The 25,541-nt window shown below is 34.4% G+C and overlaps 1 protein-coding gene across 3 annotated transcripts in view; it reads left to right on the plus strand.

Moving 5' to 3' along the window:
* The window catches only part of NCAM2 (neural cell adhesion molecule 2), a 285,808-nt gene that overhangs the window by 176,102 nt on the left and 84,165 nt on the right, over positions 1-25,541 (plus strand). For all 3 annotated transcript variants that reach the window (XM_035315435.1, XM_035315436.1, XM_035315438.1), the window contains exon 9: positions 20,627-20,777. In XM_035315435.1, the coding sequence (XP_035171326.1) occupies positions 20,627-20,777 (151 nt within the window). The remainder of the gene's footprint in view (positions 1-20,626; positions 20,778-25,541) is intronic.

Genomic DNA, 25,541 nt, shown 5'->3' on the forward strand with positions numbered 1-25,541 from the left:
ATGGGCAAGTTTTTGTTGAATAACTGTTCTGAAATACCGTATGTCTTGAGCTATAAAATATGTTGCTACATTGACCATGTGGTCCTCCGACACTCTAAAGGGGCAAAGCCTTGACTTGAGCTTTCCTACCGAGTTTTTTTGAATAGGTTAACAGGGAAACAAACTGACAGTGAATAAATTATTTAATAATTGTTGAATAATACAGTAGTGTTCTGCACTAGAAAGAAAAGGAAAAAGTGAATTGAAGAAAATGGGAGTGTTCATAACATAGCCTTAAACTGAATTTATTTATAATGTATGTGATAACTTGATATAATCAAAGAATCATAGACTATCCTGAGTTTGAAGGGACTCACAAGGATCACTGAGTCCAACTCCTGGCTCCTGACTCCACCCAAAAATCAGAAACCATGTGTCTAAGAGCGTTGTCCAAACTCTTCTTGAACTCTGGCAGACTCAGTGCCATGACCACTGCCCTGGGGAGCCTGTCCCAGTGCCTGACCGCCCCCTGGGTGCAGAACGTTTCTCTAACACCCAGCCTGACCCTCCCCTGTCCCAGCTCCATGCCGTTCCCTCGGGTCCTGTCACTGTCCCCAGTGAGCAGAGCTCAGCGCCTGCCCCTCTGCTCCCCTCGTGAGGGAGCTGCAGGCCGCCATGAGGCCTCTCAGTCTGCCCTGCTCTGGGCTGAACAAACTGAGGGACCTCAGCCACTCCTCAGACATCTCTAGACCCTTCACCTCCGTCGCAGGCTTCCTTATGATGCTCTCTAATAGTTTTATGTCCTTATATTGCAGTGCCCAAAAGTGCACATAGTGCTCAAAGTGAAGACACACCAGCAGAATGGGACAATATCCAATCACCAGACATACTTGCCCAAGTATAAAAATTGTTGTCTACATTCAGTGAATTAATCTTTTGAACTTCTTTTAGTATTTTTTTAAAGTGATATAGACTGTACGTTACAAACATTTTTCTTGAATTAAGAATTTCTTTAGGGAATTATACTGTTTTTTTCTGTAGAAGATGAAAGAACTGCTCTAACCATAACTGTAACATAGTGATAATTTAAGGAAAATAAATAAATAAAATGTTGTTATTATTTATAATGATAGTTTTATTAGGTTTACTATTTAGCTCTTCAGTCTTGTTCCAGTTTTGCTAAAATGCAAGTATACCTTGTATGGGTAGTTGCAGGATGTGCTGTTTGAAATGTTTGACAGCTCCATAAACTTGAAATGTTGCATAAACAATTCCTAGTGGAGGAAAAAGAAAATGGTATTTTTTTTTTCAATACAAAAAATAAAAATAAAATAATAATAATAATAAAAAATAATAATAATAATAATAATAAAAAAAAAAACAGGATTAATTTGATCAAAGAAGATATGGGCAGCTTATTATGGAACACACAAATTATATGACGACTCCCCCTTTCCTTTCTCTCTGTCCAAAAGATGGAATGAATATAATACTGCAAAATTTGAGTGATCATTTGGTTAATGGGATTTTCTGTGCTACTTTTGTAGCTACTTTTGTGAGATTAAATATCAGAGTGTGTTATCTATGTCTTTGTGATTGATGAGCAATTACTTTTTCCTGTATGAAAGAGAGTTTTGCTATAGTATGTGACTTCTATAGTTAATGTGACTGTCTTCTCTTGTAGTTATATTAAATCAACATTACCAAAATTCCAAGTTTTTCCCAATTAGAAAAAAAAAAAAAAAAAAAAAAAAAGAAGAAGAAAGTAGTAATTTCCTTGAGATTATCAGAGTCTGTGGGATTGCACAGATGCAGACCACTGTATCTCTTGCTAAAAATATATTTTTTTGTAATCTGCGAATCATAATTCAGAGTTTTGCTTTGTAATAGTTTGGACATGAAATTTAATATGATTGTAGCAGGCTGTTCTGGAGTTTTTCGTCCTAAATCTTGACTGTAATCACTCAGATTGGTCACTGCAATTTTTCTATTAATAGCAGAATGTCATGATCTGTAGTAAGTAAGGATTCTTGCAGGCCTGTTTGATGTTTTTCTTCCCTTACTGCTAATGGTGGACCCTTTACAGGTTTACAGTCACTTCTCACAACTATGCAAAAGACATTTAAGTCCTTCATATAGATGAATATAAAGTGAATAAAGTGAATATAGTCATTCACTTTGAAGTCCTTGACACTCCTGTGTTGTCTAGTTACATGCTTATATGCGTTTATGTAGGTGTCAGATATAATATATGAAAGAATGTGGGATGGCCAATAAATGTTGTGGACTCATATTGTTGTTTCACAATAAATCCCAGAACACTGTAGAGTTCCAAAGACCTTGGAGAGACCAATGAGTGTGGCAGTAGCTAAAAGGATAACTAAAGTCTGTATGACATGTTCTAAAGCAAAATAAGAAAGCTGAAGTAGATTCAATAAATATTTTTTTTCAGTAATTCAATTAGTGATAGTTGCCATGAGTTTGCTGCAAATAGATCTTTTTGAACAGACTCACTATACATTTAAAATCCCAGTTATTTTATATTGAAGTTAATTGAGTCAACGAGCTAATCATTTTTGAGGCATTAGAGTTGGTGACAAATGGATAGCCAGTAGGCTTGTAAGTCCAGCTATAAGTAGGGGTGCTCATACCTCTCTGAACTGTTATAATGCATGAAGGATGACTTGTTCTTACCTCATGCTCACCACCTTAAGCCCCTTTAGACCACATACTTCTTGACAAATGGGAAAAAAAATCAGCAAGCAAGGAAATTTGATAGATACACTATTAAATAGTATATCTGTATGAAAGAAAGAAAGAAATAGATCATTAAAATGCCAGTTTATACGAGTGTGAGATTTTGAGTACAGGTCATGTTCAGTAACAGATTTAGGCATTCACAGCTTGGGCATTCCTGTGCCTAGTCATTACACGGTCTAAAAGAGGAATTCAAAAATCCAGAATTCTACCTCTTGTTTACATGGTGAGGGGAGAATAATTTATCTTACAGATGACCTGCAGAAGAAAAGTACACAGTACAGAGACAACTGCTAAGGACAGTAAATGAAGTGTGTATGACCCCATTCCCACTACAGCTTAGATGGCAGCATCTGACTGCGGAGAGACATGTGGTGTATCAAATATCCATATTGTCCATTTGAGGATAGCTACCCAAAAAATATGCTTTCAAGAAAATGAGTTAGGTGGGGAGCACATTTTAAATAATAGCCTTGTTTAAAGAGCAACCACTGATGAAGGAAGAGATCTGAATGTGAGATTATTTCTAGCTTTTACAAATTCAAAGTAATGTTTTATTTTAAATGATAGATCTGATACAACCAGAACATCAAAACGTAGGTTTTGAAATGGTAATGTCCAAAAGAATGGAAAATATGCACTAAAGTCATAGATGGAAGAAATAACCCTACTGGGCTTAAGGAAGATAATGAGTAGGAGGTCTATAATGATCTCTTTGTAAAATAAAAATTTGAAAAAGGATTTTCAGTATATCAGATCTGTGTATTTGAAAGCTGAAGCTAAATGATTTCAAACCAGACTCAAAATACCCTTCTTCCCCTCTTCTTTTTTCAGTTAGCCTATGGAACAATCTACCACATGGTGTAGTCTCTCTTTCTTTGAGAATTTGAAATAAAGGTTTCTTTCTCCTTCCTCTGACCACTGTTGAAAGTTTAAATGGCAAAGTTTTCCATGCAGTCACATTAGATGGTTTTTATAATCCCTTTTAAGCTTTATAACTCATAACTACATGAGAGTGGGTAAGCCTGAGTAAATGAATTATTGTGTGACAGAAAACATTTGGCTCACCCATAAAGAATTGAAAATTGAAATGGAGATTTACTCCAAGACTAGAGCTTCATCTGCCATTGCAGCAGCAAGCCAAAACTCTGCTTAGTTTATGTACTTGGCCTCTGCACTTCTAGTGCCCAGCTCCCCAGCATTGCATGTCCTGTCACTGACATGCCCACCTGGCTATTGCCCTTTTCAGCTGTGATTTAAAATGGTGTGATCCTACAGACTTCTGTGCATCCAGAAGGCCTGAACCTTTACCCAGTAAAAAGAGGAGGCAGGAGAAGATTTGCAGTTTGTAGAATGGAAGGAAGGATAGTGAATGGATTTGATTTGCTGTAATCACTTATAAAATGGGTTTTGGATATATACACATAACATACTTCTGCACACATCCCTGCAGGACAGCACATCCTGATTCTCAAATGTCATTGATTCCTGTGCATCCAGCAGAAGCATGAGGGCAAAGTTTCATGGTGTAGTTCTAGCACAATTATGAAAGCTGACCAATGTTTTTAATTACCATTTCAAGCTCTGTTTTGGAATACAAATAGCAATAACAGATGGGGCTTGATATGAGACAGTAGCTCCACTGTATGCAGCATGTGTCCAAAGAGACAATCTTTACCTTGAAGAATTTACAATCTAAACATGTAAAATGAATGAAAGAAGAAAAACATCAGTGCACATAGATCACTGTTGAGAATCTGATACTCAGTTTTGATAATGTTTAATATATGGGGCAACTAGTTTTAAAAAAATGGAAAAAAAATGCTACTTTATTTTACATATATTTGATACATATTCACCAAATGTCTTTAAAATACCTTGCACTATTCTATTTGTAACCATAAGTAAAAAGATATAAGATTTTAAAACTTCATAATGAAAACTATAGAGATAGTTTGATTTCTGCTTCCTTCCAAATACCATCCTGAGTGTCCCTGTGTAATCTCCTGTGACATTGTTTCTAAATATTGCAGAGCCCAGACCAGCAATTAAATTCTTTTTCAAGTTTGAATTCACTTTTATTGCCATAAATCACAACTAGTTTGAGTTTGTAGTTTTTCATAGTTGTCATGATGAGACAATAGAAAAAGGATTGGGGGTTTGTTTTGTCTTTCCTCTTTGAAAGGTCAAGTCTGATTTTTTCCTAAGCCTGTTAACTTTGCTTCAGCTGTCACATATATTAACAAAAAGAATTGGATTTTTTTTGACTTCCTATATATGCTATGGTCACCTCATAAAAGAATCAGTGTTATAGAAGCAATATTATAGTAAATGTCGGTGAATTATCTTGTCTTTATTTTGAGATAGTAATGAGAGCTCTTATATTCTTACATCAAGGATGACCTCTGTATTTGAATAACTCACCTAGAAAGAGGAAACATAAATGTATTGAGGGTATTTTAATTAATTGCTGGAGATTTCTTTCTTTTTACAAGCTATACAAATCCTAGTCTTTGTAGTTCATCTCTGGAAAATCTCTTTTGAATAATTGGAAAAATGTAAGGGGTAAAATCCCTTGCCTTACTGAAGAGAATTATTATAACCTGTTTTATGTATGTGTTGTGTGAACAGCTTCTACTTACAATGCTGTAGACTATTTTTGCCATTGTGAGATCTGTTCAGGCCTTCAGGCCAGAACAGTTTATGTAGGCTGGTGCAATTGGCTCATACAACACAGTTGACTGTGCAGTTGAGACATGGCAAGCAGTTAAGCCAGGCATAATTGCCTGGATAGATAGCTGGGCACTGGTTGGGTAGCTGAGATGCAGCAACAGCTGATGGCCACCACTCCAGTCATTCTGCTTACATGGGAATAAGCAGAGCAACTTGAATCTATTTTTTTTTTTTTTTCCTGTTGTTCTTGTTTCTCAAATGAAGCATAATGGGCATCGTATGCTAAGGATATGAAATGGAAAACTAAGAATATTGTGACTGGAAGGAGAAGGTATGGAATGGAATTATGAGTGAGTAGGAAGCATGGGGTTGGCCTTAAATGTTAGGTAATTAGTACTGTTGGAGCTATAAGGATTTAGATCCTCTGGCATATACAAACCATGGAACACGTCTGAGCACTGAATATACTCTCACCAGTCATCAGGTACACAGAAATCTTCATATGCGTTGTGTTTTCTTCAGCTTTTCTATGGCATTTATTATGGCATAGTTCAGATACAGTATCATAGTGTTGAGATAAATTCTTCAGGAGCTAAAAATACAGTTTACAATTTTGGGAGATGACAGTATTTTAGTAGGAGGATTGATTTTGGAGGAGTATGATAGTGTGCAGTTAGAGGGCTGAGGAAATAAAAAGCAGTTTTCTTGGGTTTGCTGATGAAGCATTATATAAGCAAAGCTGTAAACCAGTGTGGGTATTTCAAAATCATTAAGTAGTCCAACCAATCATCTGAGTTCTGCACCTTCTTTTTGGTAACTATATCTGCAGTGATATTTAAATGAAGCCAAAAAGTCAGATACAATTTTAATGTACCATACCATCTTCCCTAATGCAAGTTTGAATGGTGGTTACATTGACAACTCCACAATAAATCTCAGCCACATGACCTGAAGGCCCTTGAATTCATTTCTCTTTTAGGAGACAAATTAAATGTTCCTTTATCCAGAGTAGACCCAAATGGCTTTAAATACACACATCCATATATGTATTCAAGCTCTATGGATGGCTGTATTGGTATTACACTGTTCCAGAATTATCTCATTTCTACAAATTTTTCCTTTCAGTGAAATTTTGAAGTCATTTTGCATAGGGGACAGAATTAAGGAGGCAAAGTTGTTGCTCTTTGCTTTTTTTAAAGATGGAAAGCAACAACAACAACAAAAAAGTAAATTTTCATACCTTTCCTATTTTAAAAGCTTACATCACTAATGGAAAAGGAACATCACTAATTTAATCAGTTGTCTTAACTTAAATAAGTACAGAATTTTTTAATCTTTAAATGCATAATGCTATTTCTAACTAATTTATATTTCAAACTTAAAGACTGTCTCCCATTTTCAATCCATATTCTTATCTACTAACTGTGCAGCAAGTAGATATTTTCCAGTACTTTCCATGGGTTGCGATGTTGCATTTACAGGCTGAAATAAAGCCATATAGCCATATAAGCTCGAAAATAGCTTTTCTTTACCTGCCAATATTAGTTTTCTCCATTTAGTGACCAGTGATGATATTCTCTGTTACACTAATTAAGATTGAAATTATCAGGGAACTTTTTATTGACCAGCACTTCCTATGATACTAGTGCAGCTTTGACTTGAATATTCATTCATTTATTGCTTCTGCTACACAATATTGTTTCATGAGCTACTGTCTGTGTATTATCTGCTACCTGTTTAATAACATTTTCATATAGCTGTTGCTTGTTTGATGAAATAGAGATCCTGCAAGTGATGATACAATAAGCACCACAGCCACATGTTATAAACTGGTGTCATTTGGTAGTGTTGGTGTACTATGAGACATTCTCCAGAGATTTCAGAAACGATAAATCTTTAGATACCATGGAAACCCCTGGGAAAGGGGAAATATAGGCTATGGCACAACTAGCAATGGAATGCTGCAAAAGTGTATTTCACTCTATTAAAACCTTTTAGCATTTTTTCTGACATGAAAAGCAGTTTGAATACCCTTGCATGTTAGGAGAAAGTGGGAAGACTTGTATTTAGACTTCTGGCAAAACCAAGATGAAAGCAAAGTTCCTGGATTCTATTTTTCAATCTATTGTTTTTGTTTAACAAACGATATAAACTCTGTAATAATTAGTTCTTCATAATTTATTCATGTCCTTAGTATGCTGTTGAAAACATGTTTTAATATTATGTATTCATCTCCCTCTATGCATCCACTCAAATGCTATTTTTCTATTAATACCTATTCTAAGATTTCAAACACAGTCAAGTTATGGTGGCTTAGCATGATAATGCTGATGGACAAGTGTATGTCCGTCATCCGTTGTAGCTGAGACTGTGCAACTTAACCTAAAGCATAGTGCAAGAGTCTTATGTCTGCACTGGGAAAAGTGAAGACTGCTTGTCCCGCCCTTACTGACAGCTTCTGAAATTCAGCTAACAATATTTCTTAGTATTCCATAACTGAACTGCTTGTCTAAGCTCTGATTCATGACCAAAATAAGATCTCCCCTCTACACGTGGGCCTGTGTTATTAAAATTTCTAAATGTCACAATAATATGAATAGTGGTATCAACAATAAGATTTATATTTGTCTCTACTTTGTTTGAATTTCTACTTATACAAATCAAGTTGTGACATCTGTGCCAAAAGTCAATGAATTAAAAGTGTATATAGTAATCTTTACCTTACTGTAAGCTGACTTTCTAACATGCTTTAATATACCTTATAGATGGATGATACATCACGTTATAACCTCAGGGTTATCTTACATGGTAAATATGTATTGAATTAACATAATATTCTATAAATATTCTCTTCTTACAATAGTATACAAAAGTAGTTGTTTATGTAGAAATTTACAATAAAAATCCAATTTTGTGAATACGTAGAGCTCTAAACTGAAAAAAATACTATTTCACCAGCACAATTCAAAAGCCCCAGTTGGAGTTACAATCTGTTGATCAATGTATATTTTCTGTGTTAATTTAGACAATGTGAAAATGAATACAGTATCTCACTGGAAACCACAGTGACCTTAGAGTTTTTAATGAAGGGGAAAAAAATAGCATGAATACCAATTACTGAAACACATTTACAATATGAAATATGCCATATTATTTAGGCCACAGTTATCAGTGCTTCCTTATGTTGTTTCTTAATCACGGATTAGAATTATTCAAGTAATACCAAAACTACACTAAGACTTTAGTTGGATAAAAGTATAATGATCTCACCCCAAATCAGTACCATAGGTATTTAAAATGAAGACCTCTAAGAAAGCTAATATGTGTGAATATTTGTTGAGAATTTCTGTGCCCTCAGGTCATTGTGTTTAGTAAATATGTTCTAATAATGTTAAAAAATCCTTACTAATTCTCTATGAAAATGTGCTCGTTTATACAAGCAAATTAGCCCTATTGCCTTGATTACCTTTAGCATATTTGTTAAAATGAAATTGTGCGGTCATAAAACATTACAGACTAGTCATTCACCTTATAGCAAATGCTAAAATATTAAATAACGTTATTTTTTTTGCTCATGAGATATCCTCAACAAATGTATTTTTTGACATTTTTATTGGAAACTGTGTTTCTTGGATAGTAGAGTAGTAGAGTTTCTTGGATAGTAGAGTAGTACAGAAAGAAAAAATACTCTTGACTATACTAAGCCCTCCAAGAACCATTTGCTGCCAACAGCCTTCTCTGAAGCTGGCTCTGGTGGCTTGACTTTGGCCAGCTCCCAGCCACCTACCCAGCTGCTCCTCTCAGTACTCACAGACAAAACAGACAACTTGGGAAGAATTAATTTAATTTATTGTCAATTAAGAACAGAGTGAGATGGTGAGAAACAAAGACAAAACTAAAACAGCTTCCCTCCACTCTCCTTTCCAGGCACATCTGCCTTGACTGACTCCTCTGCCCATCCACACATCCCCCTGACCCTTGCAGGGGAATGAGAAAAGGGGTCTATGGTCTGTCTTTGTCTTGGTCTTTGATGTGCCATCCTCACATTTTTCCCCTGATCCTGGGTGTGGGTTCTCCCCACAGGCAACAGTCCTTCATAAAATGCTCCAGTGGGGGTTCTCTACAGGTTGTGGTCCTACAGGAACAGACTGCCGCAGTATGGATCCCACGTGGGCTGCAGGTCCAGCTAGGGGCATGCCCCATTGTGGGCTCTCCTTAGGGTGCAGCTTACTTCAGTTCCCTATGGACTCCTGTGTAGAGATCTGCTCCAGCATGGTCCCTCCACAGGCTGCAGGGGCATCTCTGCTTGGGCACCTGGGGCACCTCCTGCCCTTCTCCTCCTCCCGCTTGTTGTCTGTGCAGGGCTGCTCCTCACACTGCTCCCCTCACTGCCCCCTGCCGTGTGGTGTTTTCCCTCCCTTTCCCAGGCTGCCCCGGAGGCGAGGTGCTGCCATCTTGGCTGTGGGGCCCAGCCGAGCCTGACATGGGGCTGGGACTGGTACCAGCTGGAGCTGGCATGGGACAGCTCTGGTATCACCTCATGCAGGAGCCTTGTTGCCAAAATGTTGCTGCATAAACCCAATACACCAGTGCACCACCCTCCATGATCCCTGCCTTTGGTGAAGGACTTCTTCATTAACTTCACATACTCTTTCTCACCTTCCTCATCCAGAAATTCATTACCATCTTGCACGCCTTCTTCTTTCCCTACCAACTTGCCTGTGCACCTGGGTACCATAGAGCTATAACTTCAAATTAATTCATCCACGTGGTCTTTTCAGTTTTTGTGTTGTTACTGATCGGTTTGTTTAAGCAATGTACTATGCATAGCTCATGATAATTTAATTCAGTAATATATACTTGAATTTCCTAACTTGTTCAGTTCAGTAGGAAATGCTATAAGCCAACTCAAAATAAGCTGTAGATTGGTGCTAGGGTTTGGTTTCTCAGGGTGATACTTCCCCAGCAGAATGACATACAGATTTTTTGTACTGCCATGTTGCAATTTCTGCTGTCCAGCTTGTTTGAAACTCTAGTAGCAGCAAGTTTTTCTATTATAGGTTCCACCCAATTTGACTGATTTTTACAGAATAATTTTTATTTGTATTTGTATATATAAATAAACATGGAAATGTAGATAGAGAAACTCTATTAAATGATAATAGATAACTTGACAACAAATGTTCCCATGCCTTTTCAGATCTGTCCAGGTTAGCTAGTTTTCTCATTTTTTCTTTCAACTTCAATAATTTCCTGTTGTTTCTTGAGTTGCAAAAAGCCCTACAGACTTCTCTGGGTTTGTGAGCAATGACTTCTTCATCTTTGAGGTCTGATATTTGGATCTGTGTCCTGCTGCAGACAATTCCCCAGCCCCTCATCCACTTGAGTTATGCATATCTTGCTTTCTGTAGCTTTCCTTCCCCTAACGAAGCCTTGTTGGTTGTATCTCCCTGCAGGGCTCCACCTGATCCCAATTTCCAGACAGAGTTCCTATCTACTGTCTAGCCATAGCCATTTTAATAAAATATACATCACCTTTACAGAAAAACCGAAAAGGATCCCTAGCTGCATACAGCTTCTGAACAAACCTGTAAGAGAAGCTCAAATTCTGATGTTTTTTTTTTCGAAGAAAGCAGATGCAGTGCTGCTCTGTATGGGCTGTTCCATGCCTTACATAACTGCTTATCTTCACCATACCAGTTATTCCTGCAACTGAGTAATGGTTTACTGAGTAATGCAACTGAGTAATGGTATTACTAAACTGAGTCATGGTTTGAATCGAAGTCATATGAAAATGAAATACATGTTTCTGCAAATGCATGAAGTTCAAGTTGAGGTTCTTGGAGTAGTTTTAATTTTAACGATGAATTCATATTCCTACAGAAGAGTTTTGTGAGCCAAAAGGAGTGTACGGCCTTCCAAGAATCTGTTATTAGTCCAAGTATATATTATCAATTTAAGTAAAATAAAGCAAAACATTATTCTTAGTCCAGTTACACTACCAATAATTTTCTGCAGGATACAGAAGTACTACAGAAAAAGATAATTATGCTTACAGTTGAAGTTGTTATTCGAAGGCTTCCTAGTTTTCTTGTCATTGTTATAATCACCCTTCCTGTGCTCCCCTGAGACCTGTGGTTGAGTGCTAATTTTCCTCAATAAAAAATGGAGAGAAGGATTTACAATTCATCAGCTTCCTAAATTCTTTTCTAGTGAAAAGTACAAATGGCTTAACCTGGCATCTTTAAATGAAAACTAACTAACACTGTGGTTCCTTTCCTGCCTTGGGTCAAGTTGAATTTATTTTTGCCTATTTTGTGCTGCAGGCAGCTTAAAAGCGGTGGTGTAGGTTTTTTGTTTGTTTGTTTGTTTGTTTTTCCTCATTGGTTTATGGCTACAGTTTGATTATTTTCATTGGTTATTTATTTAAAGTTACAAAGACACCTCCTCCAGTCCCAATTAAGATAAAGAGGTAATGTGTGTTAGTTAGACATTTGCCATACAAGGTGCACAGAGCTAAGCAGAAATGAATTCTGGTAGTCACCTGATCACAAGGTAACTTGCTTTTTTAAGACTTGCAATCTTAAAGCAAACTGAACTCACCTCATACGAAATCAACCCCTGGCAAGTAAGTCCTGAGACCATGCACTGCTGGATCCATACAGAGCCTTTACTAGTGATAGTGACATCATACTTACTGGGCTACAATTCCCACCTGGATGAAAGCTGGGATCCTAGTACTTGATGTTTCCATGTTCTTTTCACAGTTTTTTAACTGACCAGGAGAGCTCTGTATGGGCAATTCAGCATAGTATGTTTAGTCATACTAATGATTTCTCCAGATGAAGTAATATTCACTTAAGATTTGAATAGATCTTAACAGAAACAGGACGAGGTTGAAGTTCCTAGTCTGAATAACCATACTTGTTGCTACATAAATCATATATATTTAATAGTGATATCTTTTGTTATATAAATAAATATATAAATATATATAATAAATTCTGGCAAATCGCAGTTAGTATTTTGAGCCTGTGCAGTGCTAGCTAGATACCAATGCTAGACCAGTTTGTTCTGAAGCTGCAAACATTTCTCAATCATTTTAAAGATTTACAAAGCTGGGATATAAACATCCATGTGTCATTCTCGTATATCCAAGGAATCAAATTGCAGTACGGTTTCATTGTCTAAAATAAGAGAAAGTTGTATAGTAAAAAGCAGGAGGGGGAGGGTTGCTTGTTGTTGTGGTTTAACCCGGCCGGCAGCTAAACACCACATAGCCGTTAGCTCACCCCCCCCCCCCTTTTAAGGAATGAGGGAGAGAAATGGGAAAGTGAAGCCTGTGGGTTGAGATAAAGACAGTTTTTTAAGACAGAAAAATAATAATAGTAATAATAATAACAATAATAATAATAATAATATGTACAAAACAAGTGATGCACAATGCAATTGCTCACCACCTGCTGACAGATGCCCAGCCTATCCCCGAGCAGCCAGCATCCACCACCCCCGACTGGCCATCCCTAGATATTGTTTAGCATGACGTCAGATGGTATGGAATACCCCTTTGGCCAGTTTGGGTCTGCTGTCCTGGGTCTGTCCCCTCCCAGCTCTTGCTGAACCGCTAGCCTGCCTGTTAGCAGGAGAGAGTGAGGAGCTGAAAAGTCCTTGGCTTGGTGTAAGCACTGCTCTGTTACAATTGAAACATCAGCATATTATCAGCACTCTTCTCAGCCTAATCCAAAACATTGGATTTTCCTCCTACCAGCTACTAGGAGGAAAATTAACAATTAACTCTGCCCTAACTGATTGATGGTCTGAATCTGAGTCATCTGTTAATGGCATCATAGTTGAGATGGATTCAGATCAGCAAAATCCTCAGGAATAACCCCACTAAGTCTTTTTTAATCAGTAAATTAGAATTTGTAATTAAAAAGTATATATGTAATTATGATAGATGTAATGTTTCTGTTATCCTTCCAAACACTTGTTTGTGGTTGCTAATGTTATTTTTATGGCCAACACTAATGCATGTTTCCCTCTACAAGGTTTTATCATACAATGCTGATTTTTTTGACATTAATAATCATCAACGGTGATTTGCATTTTCAGTGGAAGTAATCTTGAATGGCTGATAATCATATTTCCTCTGTTATTTTTCTTTCATACACTTCTGTGAGTAAAAGCCAACCAAGAAAAGAACTTCAGTTTTCTGTTTCATGTCTTAGAATGTGGTTTTAGTGTATCGGATATCCTGTGTCATCTCATTACTTAACAACATAGGTTTGAAAGAAATTCCATCATGAATCAAATATCAATTCATAATTTCTAAAAGTTACATGAAGTTTGCAAGAATACTTTTTTTTTTTTTTTTCTGAGATTATACATGCTGTTAACCACCTGCATAGAACCTGCTACAATTTTCAATATGATTTCTATGAGTAGCTGCTATGTCTGCAGTTGAACAGAAAATCAAAACAGTATTTTTTCGTCAAGATTATTTTTTGTGACTTTCCTGGTGTTACACTATAGATCTACAAACAATGGGTTCTTCATTAATTTCATCCTTGTGGAAAGACAAATTTCTAAACAATTCAGGAATATGCAACATGCTGAAATATATATTAAATGAGCTGCAGCTCTAAAAGAATCACATGGTCTCCTATAAAAATCAGTGAAGTCCAAGACCCTACTGTAACATTATTCTGATTCACTGGACCTTAAGGCACGTAGCAATACTCTGGAATTTTCTGCTGTCTCCAACAGGTGCATGGATAGAATACATTTACCTGAAGAGAATGGATAATATTGTGAATATACCATCCATAATCCAGAAGGGAGCTTCCATCAGCTTCTACACGATGATGGCTGTTGTGACCAACAGCCCTTTCTCATCATCAAAGGTAGATTTTCAGACTAGGAATTGCTGGTCACATATTTAATAGACTTCTGGAATTTTATCATCATTTAGTATCAGCATGTTAGGTTGCAAAAGGTCTTATCTTTCATGCTGCTTCTAGGAACAGTTTCACGTGCAATTATGATCTGCTTAAATCTCACATAAAAGAAACATCAGACTGAAGTACCTGTTTTGAAGTTTTCCTCTTGTGTGGATATCAACACAACCTGAAATCAAAAAGCTTCCTTAAAAAATTGTGATTCTTGAAATTCCAAAAATGATTCTGATAATCAGTATTTGTTCACATTCCATGACGCATACTCAGAACATGACTAAGACAACGAGTTATTGCTTTGGCAATTTTTGACTATTTGCTCTGAAGAAGGAAGAACTAGGCATAAAGTTAAAACTGATTCCTTTTTATTTTTCCACTTTTTCCCCTGCGTGTGGATCTCCTACCATGTACATCTGCAGCAGCTCCTTTTAATTTGAACTGGAAAAAATCCTGTGGTTTTTACTGAAGTTATTTACTCTCGGAATGACTGTTCTTGAGTATGTGCAACCACATTTTACAAAAGCAACACTCTGAATTCTGTGCCGCTATTTCTTCATCTTTTCTGTTGCTAACACCTGCAGTCTGTGTCCAAAATAGAACTAAAATACACAAGGTGTCAGAAGATATATTTGGTAACTATAGTGACAGGCAAAACTGATGTGCAGTGGCATAGCCATGGAGAGTAATTGCACTTTGATCACAAGTAAATCTTTAGAAGTTTAAAAAAAAAAAAAAAAAACAGGTGTTTCAGCTTGTGTAGATTTTAAATGTAGGAATTTTTTGCTATCAGTCTTTCACTTAGACTTCAAGGGATGGCGTACTTTGTCAGACAAACCAAAAACTTTGTAGGAGGGAAGATAATCAACACAAAGTCACAGCTGCTTTAACCATCCAAGTAATATTATCTAAATCCAGCAACAAACAAGGCACCACTTTCTGCATCTGTTCTCACCTTCCACTCTTGCTTTCAGCCAGCTCAAAATGCACATTTTGGCAGCCATACAACTTCATCTCATTTGATGCTACAGTTCCTCAGTGGGAGTTGGAGAAATGGTTGATAAATCAAACTCAACCACTAATCACACCATTCACTTCTTCCCAAGTACAGCTTTCTACAATTGAAAAAGAATGACAATTTCTAAGCATCATAATCAGCTAATTCTCCCCTCCTGAGAAATTATACCTTTTAAACTCCGATGCCAATAGAATTGTGCAGATTGAACACTCTATGGTATCAGAATATGTTATCCTGTCCCAGAAGCTACTCATATCTCTTTGTGGATATTGTACTCTCATCATATTGCTATTCCCTCTAGCAATCATACCCTGAAAGCTGCATACTTCCTCTGCATGTGGAACCTTTGTAATACATGGTTATCATCATTCTGGTATTACCTTGGGAGCTCTGGAACGTGATTTTGAAGCTTTACAGTGACTAGTCAGGTCCCCGTTAGCCAGTCAGGAGGTAGGGAATATTCATGTATGGAACTGTGGATCATATCAGATGTTCAGGAAGCACAAGCATCACAGGAAAAGTCAGGTAATAGAATACCATGTGAAGAATGAAAATAATTTAATATCAAATAATTATATATTTTCTATATACTTATTTTTACATAATCTGTAAAGTTAATCTCAAGTGATGAGATAGGTCCCATTTTATAATTACTTTATGATTTGTTTTGGATTAAGCCGCATTTTCTTAGTATTATTATCTTAGTATCTTATTGCCAGTGCAGAGAGATTTCATCCCTTTTTTCGGAAGGCACTTTTTTATAGTTCAATATTGTCATTATTAATAATTTTCCTTGAAGACCTATAAAGACAGAGAATTAGTCTCTATAGGTATTCAAAATATCAAAGATTTTTAGGCTTTTTTTTTCTTTTTTAATTCAGGGGATGGGTTTTGTATGGATAAAGTAACAGATCCAGCTGTATTGTAAGCAAAATTCTGTAAAAGCCTCTGCTGAAGATGTTTCCTGTGTCTTGTAGCTCTGTGGTTGTCATGAGCTTGTAAAAAACAAACAAGCATTGTTTTATGAATATTAAAACATTCTCTGATTAACAGTCATGGTGGAAAATATTTTGATTTCTAAGATTTTATTACGATTTCCAAAAAGCTGTAAAAATGTAGAAAAAAATAAAAGTCTTACTTCTGGGACATTTTTTTTTAAAGCAGTTGCAGAACACAGAATGTTCTATTAATTGAAATTACACTTGCAATGTCTTTGAGTGTAAGCACACGTTAATAATACTTGCTTATTGATCTTTGTAGAGAAATATGTGTACCTGTATGGAACTGTGTTGATCATGTATGTTTCTGAGAGTTTACTGATTATATATATTCTGCTATTCTGCTATTGTGCAGAGTAATTCAGTGAATCAGCAGAAATGAGTATTGAACCACAGAGGCTGTTATGGTTGTCTATGTTTTTGTTTTGTCTATTTTTTATATTCTTTAATACTACTAGGAAATAAAAGCATGCACACTTATTCCATCTAGCAGAAAACACCTTAGTATGTATTTTGCATCTCTCCCACTACAGTATTAGAAAGGAAAAAAAGATTTTATCCCAATTCAGTAAGAGTAAGTTATTATGTCAGGCAGACTTGAGAGTTACTAACATTATTCATTTATAAAGGTTATATTTGTATTTTGACTTCTTATCAGTGGCAGCTCCAATGCTGTTTTCCTGGTGGGGATTTCTACTTAGGACTACTGTGAACATGCAGTGTACTTCATGTTCCCATGTTACTTTGTCTCCCTCTTTCAGTTCTGGTCTGATATGGTGCCAGAACTGGTGCTAATGTGTGTTGTCCATACTCAGTGCAGGAGCAAATTAAGCCTCAGAAAGATTTTACCAAGGGTCATCAAGTTCTGATGGACACAAACCCCAAGGTTAGGGCTGCCCCTCCGACATTGTATATTTGCTGTTAAAAGTTGGATAAAAATATTTATGTTATGGGTCAATATGAATGCAGACTTCTTTGCCTATATATTCCAATTTTTAATGCCATTTACAAATGCAGGAAAATATAACCAGCTATAAACAGTTTTTGCTTAAGGTTAAAATTGTGCCTTATATTTTTGTCCCAGCGTCTTCATGCTCTTTGCAGTAGTCAACTTCCGTGTCTTATCTCTGGTCTTTCTGAGCTGTGCTTCAGCATGATTGCACTTACTGTACCTCTTCTATAATCCTAATACGTACTTGGCTTTTTTACCTAGATTCCTGTTAACCAATTTATACAGTTGGAATGATATAATACAAACCTACTGTTATTTTTGAAATCCTAGTGAAAATTCATCATAGCCTCTTTTCTCTAGCATTTTTTATACGCAGAGATATACACATATCTCTGTGATATTCTGGGAATCCTCTCTAGGCATAGGCAACTACTTCAAAAAAATATGTTTTGTTTTGTTTTGTTTTGTTTTGTTTTTTTAATTTTAATGGAATCTTCTTGGACTGTATTTGCACTCACTTTAGTTTTCTTTCATGTATTATTTGTTTTCAGGAATGTTAGCCTCACAGTATATTTTAATCAAGTATTTCAACATATTTACAGAAAAAAAAAATGAATGGAATTGTAACCATTTAGTCTTGAATGCTTTGAAGTGTTATTGCACTCCATTTGCAGAATAGGACCAGGGAACAGGACTTCCTTAACTGTTCATGAAGCCACAGCAGAATACACATTCAAAGAAATGCAGCAGAAAATATCGTTACATATTTTACATTATTTTATAAACAATGTTGAAGATATCATTTTCAGACACCTTTGAAATAGCTAGAAATTAACTTTGGTAAATATTTATGTTTTATGAGTCATTTAGGCCAAAACATTTTATTGTGCGTTTTTATACATTTTCTTCTTGTTTTTTTGACTTTGCATAACCTGAATAAACAAAAATACCTCACTTTTTTGAAATGAACCAAATGCTTCTTAACATGTATTAGATGATGATGTGAGTAGATGTTGTGGTTATCAAAAACCTCCTATCTTTCTGAGTATTCATTAGGTTTTTTTCTCCCTAGTAAGAGAAAAAAATCCTTTTCCCTAAGATTTAATACTTTTCAGAATTTAATATTTTTCAGTATTCAAATATTCGTATTTGAATAAAATATGTTTTCTTATACATGAGAACTTAAGAAAGTTTTTCTGGGTGCAGACTAAATGTCTACATAGCAAAGTTATTTTTCACAGCAATGCTAGAAAACAATTACATAAACTAAAATCATAAAGTGAATCTACTCTTTGTGAGTATCTCTTTATTTTTTCTTATCAGGTAACACTTATATCTCTTCTTTGGAAAGTATGGAGTTAATTGCAGTGAATATATAGTGAATTAGAGTATTTGGTATTAGGGTTGAACCAATAGAATCTTCCTTTGCTGTTATCAAAGTAGTATTGTTATGACTCATAGTCACAGGTTGTTTCAGCATATCTATGTTCACAATAGATTAAAAAAATGTGACTTCTAAAAGAAATGTTTCTAACAAAGGTAAAATCAGAAATAAAATGGCTGAAGTATATGTACACTTGAAGTATGAATAATATAGATTTACAGTTGTAAATGTAGATAACACTCAAAGTCTTTTTTTTTTAAAAAAGCAAATAATCAGTAATTAAATAATACTGATATGAACTGTCATACAAAGTGCTTGTAAAATATATAGAGATTAGAAAACTGTTTTGTTTTGTTTTAAATAAATTACATTTTAATTATCCCAAGAAATCCCCCCCAAATTGTTACATTCAGTACTGCAGTAGTATAGCATATTAACTCATAATGTCATATTTTTGTTCTTTACTCTTTTAAAGGTAGAATGAATGCAGAATAAGGGATGATAAAAGAGATAGGTGATTTTACTAATTTTTATCAATCCAGAGGAATTTAGATTTTCTCCTACATTAGGTTTCATAACTTTAGTTTATACATATTTAGTTTAGTTATACATATCTATGCTGTGTCATTTTCACAGGAAACAAAATTCAGGGTCCTTGGACTCTAATGTGGAGTACTTCTCCTTCATAGAAATCTGATATACTTTATATGACAGCTTTATTTTGAATATTTTGAATTTATTTTGAATTTATTTGGAATTTATTTGGAATATAGATTGTATGCATTTTTTTCTTGCATTCAGTGAGGAAACAATACGTATAGAGTTATGAATGTATGTATTTATAGGATTGAACATTAAAGTATGCTTCAAGTTTAAATGCAATACAAATAAATAGTTACTGTTTTTCCCTCTTTTCTTCACCTTCCTCAATAATGAAGGTAGGTAAACATCACTATTTTGTATCAACTTTTTTTTCTTAAATGAAAAAAAAAAAAAAAAAAAAGAAGCTAAGTTTCCCAAAGCTACAAAACAAGTAAATGCAGAGCCAGATTAAAAATAACTGTTTATTTTTTGTCCCTCAGGTATACTACTCCATGGATTTGAAGGGTCAAACAGTGGAGTTTTTTAAACTGTTTTATTTAGTTTTCCCTGCTCTTTTATGCTCTTGAAAGTCAAATAGGTTTGGGTCAGGGGATAGGGAGATGTTACGGATAAAGATTATCCGTAATAAATAAATAAATCAAGTTCATAAATACAAAATTTATCTTCTAGAAAAAAGAGAAGCTGGTATTCCATTTTTCAGCCCTACATTCTTCCATGCAATCATATGTAAATGAAATCCAGAAAATTGAGTTGCATTTATGAATCATGTTTTTGTCATTGTTGTTTTGTTTTTTTAACAATGTTGAGTTTCTGTCAAGGGAATATGAATAATGAAAGTAAGAAATCCATGACTGCATTTGTATTTTGATCATTGTGTCGGGGGATATTTCTATTCAGTTTCACAGTTGCATTTTAAGTTCGAGAGATAATGCCAACTGTGATACTATGAATTTGCATATGTATTTTCATTAACTGCAACATCATAGCAAAATAAATGAGGTAATAAACAGGTTTTGAGTATGTCATTAACTGTGCCAGTCATAAATTGATAAATGTGGTGGCTTACCTTGACATTGTTCCTTTAAGCATGTACTTATCCCCATGATTATAGCACCTCAAAATAGAATATATTTTTCTATACATTTTGAATTCATTTGACAAATTTAGAAATTGCTTAGCTGTCAGTAATAACTTCACCACAGGTGAAGAGATGCTTTCAGTCATACTTATCAATGGTGTGTAATGTATAAGACATACATAAATGTACATATATGTATAAAACCTTTCTTTTTCCTGAATCAATGTAAACAGAGCCCAGATGGCCGTATAGAAGTCAAAGGGCAGCATGGAAAATCGTCACTGCATATTAAAGATGTGAAGTTGTCAGATTCAGGGAGATATGACTGTGAAGCTGCAAGTAGAATTGGTGGGCACCAAAAGAGCATGTACCTTGATATTGAATGTAAGTTCTAATATTTTGTTTCTCTTTAAAATTTGTTATAAAAGAAAAAAAAAAAAAAGTACATTCTTAATGGAAGGTCAGTTGTTCCTGGTAATTCATGTTTAAACTTGCATAATTTAAGAAAGTGTATTCTTCTGTAGTTAGTAGTACTGAATTCTGTGGAGGGATCCTGACTTTTTTTAAGTTGACATGACCCTAGTCAGTGATTTAAGCATAGCAGGATTTAATCTCAGATCATATTCCTCTGATATTACTCACTTTTTTAAGGCTAAACTTACTAACTACAAATCAGGTAAACTTAACTTCAAATTTTTGGGCTGGTGGAGCCTGCTCTGGGTGAAAAGTATTCACTGGGATAAGGTAAAGACTGATTTGAGCAACAAGTCAGACTTGAGTTGAAACTTCCAAGATGAAACAAAGTCTGTGTTTTTCGGGGTTGCTTTTTATTTTTTTTTTCCCCTAGTTCTCTTACTTTCTAATCCTCCTCCAGATATCAAGCCCTTGTTATATGTCCTCATGGAGCTGGAGTTCACAAGTTTGTGACAATTTCATTTGGACAGGCTGCTTTGTGGACAGGTTGCTTTATTCAAACTCTTGATTTTTATCCAGGAGAAAATTAGATTATTTTTGTTTAGAGAAGAGTCTGACGCTTTAGAAGCCATCAGAGGATATAAATTTCAAATACAGGAAAATTCAGTGTTAAATTGTCTCTTCAAACACCCTTTTGTTCAAAATCCTAAGGAAAGGTCTTCAAAAATGAAAACCAAAAGTCATTATTTTATTTTGCTGGACATTTGCAGGATATATTTATTTTGCTTTTCCAGAATAGCTTGAGTGAGCCTATTTGAGCTTCAGAGTGAACAAAAAAAAAAAAAAAAAAAAAAAAAAAAAAAAAAAAAAGACCATCAGAAAGGTTGCATGAAAAGTATTTGATTGAATGGTTACGTGAGTGGTGGGGGATAAAATATTGATCAGTTTCCAGAAGGCTTACCAAAGCTTTGAATAAGAAATTAGACCAATAATATAACATAGTGAGGTTTACTTACAGGCTATTTGTAGTAAAAGTAAAGTAAAACCCACTGAATTGGAGTGTCTTTCCACTGAAATACGATACACATTGGAATAAGATCTATAGTACGGAAATAAGTAATGATTTCAGACTGTCAACTGAGTGATGTCTTGAGGAGTTTTGAAAGTGACTTCAGTATACAGTTGTATGTTCCATCATTTTTACAAGCAAGCAATGGATTTTGATATAGGAAATAAATCTGAAAGGAAAACAAGAAATTTCAAAGTTCTAATTGGATATTAAAAATGCAATGATTTGCCAACCCAGAAGGCCTAATAAATAAATACAGTGTTCATTAATAGCTTTAACAGATCTGTTTTTCAATAAATTGACATTTGAAGGAATTTGAACCTTTGCAAAATAATTTGCAAAAATTCTTTTGGAAGCATATATAAAATATTTTTCTTTAATGACTCACTCTTTAATGACACATGGTGCGCGGATAATTATTTATTTGATATGTATTAAAGGAAAAATATTTTACTAGATAAAAATTAAAGTTCAGTTAAAATTTACTAGATAAAAATTAAAGTTCTTTCAAAATATCTGTAAAATTCCAAATCGTATACTACTGTACACATAAAATAACATGAAAAATATGTTAATACGCTAATTAATGTTATGTAGCTATTATGCTTTAAAATTCAATATTGCTTTTTTTTTTTTTTTTTTGTACTAACAAGGGTGATAAAGGATGTGTCACATTTTATGAAACGTTAGCAAAAGAAATGGAAGAAGTCATTAGCAGAACAGAATTCATATTAAAGTCCATAACTCATATTAAAGTACGTAATTCTGGATTGATAGAATGTAATCTAAGACACCTTTCAGGTGTCATTGATGTAATCTAAGATGCCTTTCAGGGTGAAATTTTTGGACATGATGCTGTGAATTTAAAAGTAATATATTACAATTGACTTAATGTGAATTGTGTGGCACGCTTAATTGTAATATGTATGGGAACAATCAAATACATATATGTGAAAATGGATTAGTATATTGTTTTAATTCTGTATTTAAGCCTCAGTAGATATACTTTTTAATACAACATAAAACTTTACAGTTCAGAAGTCTTCTGATAAAGAAGTTTTTAAAACTTAGAAATATTCTATTATCATATAGATGACACATTGTAATTATGATTTTTAATTTATAACACAATATTTTTATTTAACATAAAATTATGAAATATCTAAAGCTAGAATTTTCATTTTTTGAAACTTTAACTGTTATCGAAGTTTAACCCAAATATTCAGAGAACATCTGTGCTGGAAAAAAAATGAACAGAAGTAGAAATATTTTAATATCCATTAATGTGTCAGGTAATTTTGTAATGCAGTGCATGTATTTTTGGGGTGATACAACAGAAGTCTGTCTCTGTTGGTATTCAGATTTACCAGTCAGAGCAGTTTTTAATTTGCAATGGAAATAACTTTGCACAGTTACATGAACTCCAACTCTGTCCTGTTTGTCCTGCCCAGGCAACAAAACACTTGTCTAATGACAACGATTTCTGTCCTTTAAAACAATGTCCTCAGAGAAAATCGTCTTCATTCTGGCCTCATCCCCCATCAATCTAGTTTCTGTCATAAATTTCTGTGATGAAACAGTGTCTATAAAAGAATCTATTAGTACCTTCTTACCACTGTTCCCATACAATGCTGTGTTGTCTTTAGTAGTGCTTTTCTGAACTACAAATAACTTTTTTTCTTTTTTCTTTTTTCTTTTTTTTTTGTAGCAAGTGTCATAGTTATCTTTCATTCTGGCTATTTCACTTCATAAGTTGCAGGTTAGAGACTTTCAGCAGAAGTTAAAAAAATGTTAAAAAACATTTTAAAACATGTTAAAAAACTAAAAAATTGATCGGTATTAATAGCAAAATGGGAAAAGAGAGAGGAGTTGTATGAGATTCTGTGAAGTTGGTATCAAACAAATGTTTTGACTCCCTTTGTATTATTCTCCAAGTGATCTTTTTTCAGCATATTAACTGTAATCATAAATGTTGTTATCGGGGTTGTTTATATATTTTTTTTCCATATATTCATTTACCAAATTGCAGATTTGAAAAATCTTCAAAATACTGTAATTTCAATAATTCTGGTTTTATTCTCTTCAAACCCATTTTTGAGAAGTATTTTTTTTCAAGTATGGCTAGCTCTTTGCATAATCGCTAGTGGAACATTTTAGCAGAATTTGTGTTATTTAATAGTATTCTAGCATAAACCTCAATAACTATTTTAAAATTAAAATGTAAATAAATAAGCAAGGTCTAATTGTACATATTGTTCCCTAGCTCCTAGATATAGCTAACCAGTGCACCTAATACCATTCTATAAGCTAAAAACATGGTAATCATGCTAAAAGTATGGTAATCTTCTGTATATGTTTTTAATATGTTTGCTAGTTTATGTAGTCAGGAGAGGAGCATGTTGCTGTCACATTTTCAAATGGCAATGCAGTCAAACAGGACTAATCGAGGCACAGGATGCCCTGGTGTCACTGTCTCGTTACTGACCCCTATCGGAGACTTAAGCTGACAGCAAGATTTCACAGAGTTTCTATACTTTATCCTTGTTCTCTGTTGGGGTTACTTTTGATGATAAGAGCAGTTCGCCAGGACAGGAAGAGATTATCAGTTTGATACCGTTCAGGCACAGTTAACCCAGCCTTTAATCTGAAATAAATGTTACACAGACATAAATTGCAGAGAAGCCAGAGTCACTTAAAAGGATTTCTTCCTACAAAGTTTTTTTTGTGTGTGTGTGTGCTTAGTTATGTTTAATTTTCCTTGTATTTACTATGAAAAAAATAATTAAGAAGTTAAAAAGTACATGAAAAAGAAGATAAAATTATTGTTTACTAATAGATATCATTAACCGCAAGTTTTGGTTATACATATGAAGCCTACTGTATATTGGATTTATTATTATTAATAATAAGAGATAAGGGAATATAAAACAAACAAACATAAAACGCAATACAGACCTAATTAAAAAAAAAAAAAATCTGATGAGAGAACACATTATTTCTTGGGTGTATTTCTACAAATAATTCACTGCAGTGATTAGAATTGAAGAATTTTAAAATAATATTAATTTTGACTTACTGGATATAACAGGTAATCATTTTTCAAGGTATTATTCTCCATAAAGATTCTCTGATACCTGCTTCATCACTATACATGTAGATTAGTGTAGTGGACTGTCATAGGCTATCACAAGCGTATCACATTTGGTAATATGGTACATTTTTGTATGAGACCAGCCAAATGAGTGGTTGACAAATATGACTTCTTAGAAAGCAATTTCTGCAATTTAAGTAATTTAATTAATTCAATTTAAGTAATTCAAGGTTTCTTCCAAAAATTAGAAGATTAGCTTACTACCATTTTTTGTCCAAACATAAATTTTGTAGTTATATTCCTTATTAATTACCAACATTATTTCAGTGATACCTTTTTTTAGGTCATGTAGCATGTGCAGCATACTATTTATCTTTAAATAATCTTGTACAGTATTTATTATACTACTCAACTTGATACTACTCAACTACCTCAATTTGAAATCAATCACATTACTGTTACAGTATTTAGCTTTTCTTTATGAATAGATTAGTCCTCTAGGTCTTTCCACTTTGTTACGTTAGTCATCTGCTTAGCACTGCAGTTAATGCAGGTGCTTTGGATTCGTGCTGTT

Source organism: Oxyura jamaicensis, chromosome 1 (genome assembly GCF_011077185.1).
Source record: "Oxyura jamaicensis isolate SHBP4307 breed ruddy duck chromosome 1, BPBGC_Ojam_1.0, whole genome shotgun sequence".
Lineage (NCBI taxonomy): Eukaryota > Metazoa > Chordata > Aves > Anseriformes > Anatidae > Oxyura > Oxyura jamaicensis.